Below are 4,146 nucleotides of genomic sequence, written 5' to 3' on the forward strand. Positions count from 1 at the left end.
AGGATGGTCTCGATCTCTTGACCTCGTGATCCACCCGCCTCGGCCTCCCAAAGTGCTGGGATTACAGGCGTGAGCCACCGCGCCCGGCCTACATATGTGTCTCTTAACCTAAGACCATAACCAGCCAAAGACTGTATTCTTTTCCTTCTTAGTAGTGAATAGCACTGAACATAAAGCTTAACTAACTTAAACTTAAAATAACCTTATTTTTTCCTTGCTTTCCAACATCTCTGAAATCTAAATGTACCTTCCAGCAGTTGAAATCTGAGTCTGTCAAATACAATTATTCCCTTCATTCTGGGGTCCCACTCCCCACCCCTGCCAGGTTCAACAATGCTCTCAATAGAATAAAAATTAACTTCTAAGTAAGCAAGATGTTAATACCTTATAATGCCTGTTCACCCTAAAGATGGAAAAATTCTGGGCCATATCTGGATAATGTGCCAAAATTCTAGATGAATATTCCCACTTTAATGAGCAAATCTTTATTAGGAAAAGTCTCTTACTTTCCTGGGCACCTCTAAAGTCTGAATACATCTATACTTATTTCCCCATTTAAGTCCATAAAGCACACTTGGAAGTTCACCTAACACAAATCTGTACCAGCATCTATGATATTTAAAAAATACTCTAAAGAAAAACATGTTTAAACTTTTAAAATTACTGACACACGTATTTTAGTTATATTTAACCATACATGGTCAAATAGACTGGCTCTATTTAAAAAGACTGCAAATTAGCCAGGCGTGGTGGTACGCACCTATAGTCCCAGCTGTTTGCCGGTTGCGTTGGGAGGATGGTTTGAGCCTAGAAAGCAACGATGCAGTGAGCTATGATCTCCCCACTGCATTCCAGCCTGGACGATCACATACTGGGTCATGAATAAATGACAATGCAAGGTGCTGGCACTGACCCTGGGTTATCATGGACTCTCACCACAAAGACCCAGAAGACCAAAGAACAGTAGGAATGCTTCAAAACCAATCTAGAGCAGGAGCTCTGAGAAATGAGAATTAGACCACATATATTTGGGTCATGTTATTTAGTCTATCCTAACCCCAATTTCTTCACCTGTAAAAGGAAGGTAATAAAACATCTAACACTCAAGGTTGTTACAGCTAACCTTTGCAACAACCTAGAGCAGATTTTTCAATAAACAGTAGCTATTTTCATTTGCTACCTATTAGTAATTGAGGGTCAATATGCTAATATGGCACCTCATCAGAACATGACCTGTTTAGCACAAATGAGAACAGATTAAGATACACGGCGCCAAAAAGGAGGACAATAAAATTTTGGTAAAGAAGGTAGAGCTGGTTTTTAAAACTGATAAACTTTTATTTTACTTGTGATTTTATCTGGTTCAATTATTTACATTTGCCAAATAAGTTACAACTATGCCTTGTTATAAATGATAAACTTTGATGTGTCTTAGAGAAATTCTGGATTTCTAGGTCTGAAGTTCATACCTATATAGTTATAAAAACCATAAATAGGCAGAGGTAAACATAAATAAAAATCTATGTATGAAGGAAAAAAAACCATCTATCACCAATAACTTTGTGGATGTACCTAGAGATAAGCCCAGAGTCCAAAGACCATTTCTCACATGTTTCATTAAAATCATGATAAGCAAATTGTAAAATCAATGAACTAAGCAAGTTTCTTTCAAAAAAAAAAAAAAAGACAATATCATCACCACACACATACTATTTACAAAGACTTCAAAACAGAATCCCTGATTTCTAACAGATTATATTATAGAAACATTTTATATAAATGTTTCAGTGGTATTTCTCATGCAGAAATAAGCTTTCAGAATTAATTTGGGGAGCTAGAAACATAAATCTGTATCACCTGATTTTGAGTGAAAATTACAAGCAAAACAGGTAGGTATTTATGTTGCACCCACCTCATCACAAAGAAGACATAAATCCTGAACAGTACAGTAACTGGAAAACCGTAAACTTCAGTAAGTTAGTATGCTAGGTTCTTTCAACATCAAATCACCCAGCAAAATTAATCTTTTTCAACAGCAGTAGATTGTTATATCCCAAAACTGACAGTTAAATAACCACATTGTCAGAGAAACTTCATAAAGGCCTAAAGACACTAGGTCAGAAACACATACTTGTAAACATTAGTCTTATTCCAAGTTGAACGTAATATTCCTAGGAAAACCACAAAATTCCATCACTTCATAATTCTGATCATTTCAAAAGTGAGAGAACACACCAACGTTGATTCCCAGGAAGACAGTAACTAGAAATATTATCAAAATGTACACAAATAGTTCCAAGGGCAAAGTTCGTATTTGGAATTCTCAAACAAATCAGAAAAACAAGCAGTACTATAGTCATTAACTTAAAAAATATCTAAGTGGCTAATATTTGGACAATAAGCTCTTACCAGCATAGGCTAGTCTAACGATAGTAGCATCATCTTGGGCTAAGTGAGCTATGCCTGGCAGAATATATTCCGGATAAATATTGATATCATTACGAGGAACCTCTTTGACGAGAGCAAGAACTTTGGTTAATGTCCTCAAGGCTTCGGCTCTCACTCTAGGAACAGTGTCATTGCTGAAATGCAAAAGATATGGAGTAATACGATCCAAAAGGATTTCAACACTTAATCTTGGAGCCAAATGAAGAATAAGTTCCAAAGCAGCTAGTTTGGAATCACAGTATTTAAGAGTCTGTAAGCAAGATGTTATAACAGATACCAAGATAACCAGCCCATTTTCCTTAGGCTCTCCTTCAGCTTTTTCTGGCAGATCATGTCCACAGAGATTGTGAATAATGTTGCCCAAATCCTTCCGTATAACCAAAATACGCTCATCTGCAGAAAGAAACGTTTCCTTGGCAAACTGGGCCATGTAGGGCTGAAGGAAAGTGTAAAATATTTCAGGAAAAGCATTGCCACGCTGCTGCTTTAAGTAATCTTCTGCCTCTAAACGTTTATCTGGCTCACGGTGAATCATCTGAGTTACCTATATCAAAAGAAGAAAAGGAATTAAAATAGATTTGAGAACAGAAAAGTAAACCAGATGAAAGCTACAAGGGCAATTTACATATGATTTAAAGGATCTTTCGGAACCTGACTACTCAGTGATTTGTGATTCTATCACCCTAGAAAGCAGTAAGAAATTATACATAAATATATTACAGATGGCCCTGACACACAAAGAGGAGGTTATACCCTGGCTCAGTATTCCTCATTTATTAAAATAGGGACTAATATATTGCTGTACACAACTCAAAGATTCTTATAATTTTTTCTGAGTAGGAACCACCACTAAGAATCTGAGAAATGCAATGGATCTCTTCCAGAGAAAAATGTATACACATAATTTTTGCATACAAAAACCCATACAATTCTGGAAGGAATCACAGAACCCCTAAAATCTGTTTACATGTCCCAGGTTATGGTTCAGAACCTTATTGCCACAAGTCCAAAAAAATATGTGGTTTAAGTACAGCTCTAGGATCTAATCAATAAGGGAATCAGTGGCTTAAAGTTTTCAAATAGTGTCAAAGACATGTTAAATTCTGCAAACATTAGAAATGATATACCTAATTTGAATTTATCCTGTTTTCTAGTATCATAGGAAATAAATTTTTTTCAATGTACAGAACATACTTTAATCTCTCCTAGACACCCATAGGGTATCAGTCATTATGCAAATAAATTATCACAAAAGGTATTGAGTTATTTGAACCTTTTGTTTATATTTTAAATAAGAGCCTAGTAGTGAACATGGGGGAATCAAATGTACTAAAAGAAAACGTTAACTAGAATTGTTTTCAGTTTGGACTAGGCCCTAAAGATTAAACAAATTCATTTCTTTTACAGTTAAGAAAATCTATGTCCAAAGACATGAAATTACATAGCCAAAGCAACATAAAAAGTATGTGCCATACCCAAAGTTAGAACACTATACCAACTCCTAATCCAGTGCACTGTTCAGTAAATACGGACTAAATTGGCTTCCGCTGAAGCATCTTATTTTTTAATATTTGCTTTTTTTTTTTTTGAGATAGAGTTTCGTTCTTGTTACCCAGGCTGGAGTGCAATGGCGCGATCTCGGCCCACCGCAACCTCCGCCTCCTGGGTTCAGGCAATTCTCCTGCCTCAGCCTCCTGA

General features: G+C 36.1%; 1 protein-coding gene across 3 annotated transcripts in view; it reads right to left on the minus strand.

Annotated features, from left to right (window-relative positions):
* Positions 1-4,146, minus strand: part of PIK3R4 (phosphoinositide-3-kinase regulatory subunit 4) — a 74,034-nt gene that overhangs the window by 58,926 nt on the left and 10,962 nt on the right. For all 3 annotated transcript variants that reach the window (XM_017510153.2, XM_037731938.1, XM_017510154.2), the window contains one exon: positions 2,410-2,992. In XM_017510153.2, coding sequence (XP_017365642.1) covers positions 2,410-2,992 — 583 coding nt within the window. The remainder of the gene's footprint in view (positions 1-2,409; positions 2,993-4,146) is intronic.

The sequence above is a fragment of the Cebus imitator genome, unplaced genomic scaffold, assembly GCF_001604975.1.
Source record: "Cebus imitator isolate Cc_AM_T3 unplaced genomic scaffold, Cebus_imitator-1.0 Scaffold432, whole genome shotgun sequence".
NCBI classification, from domain to species: Eukaryota; Metazoa; Chordata; class Mammalia; order Primates; family Cebidae; genus Cebus; species Cebus imitator.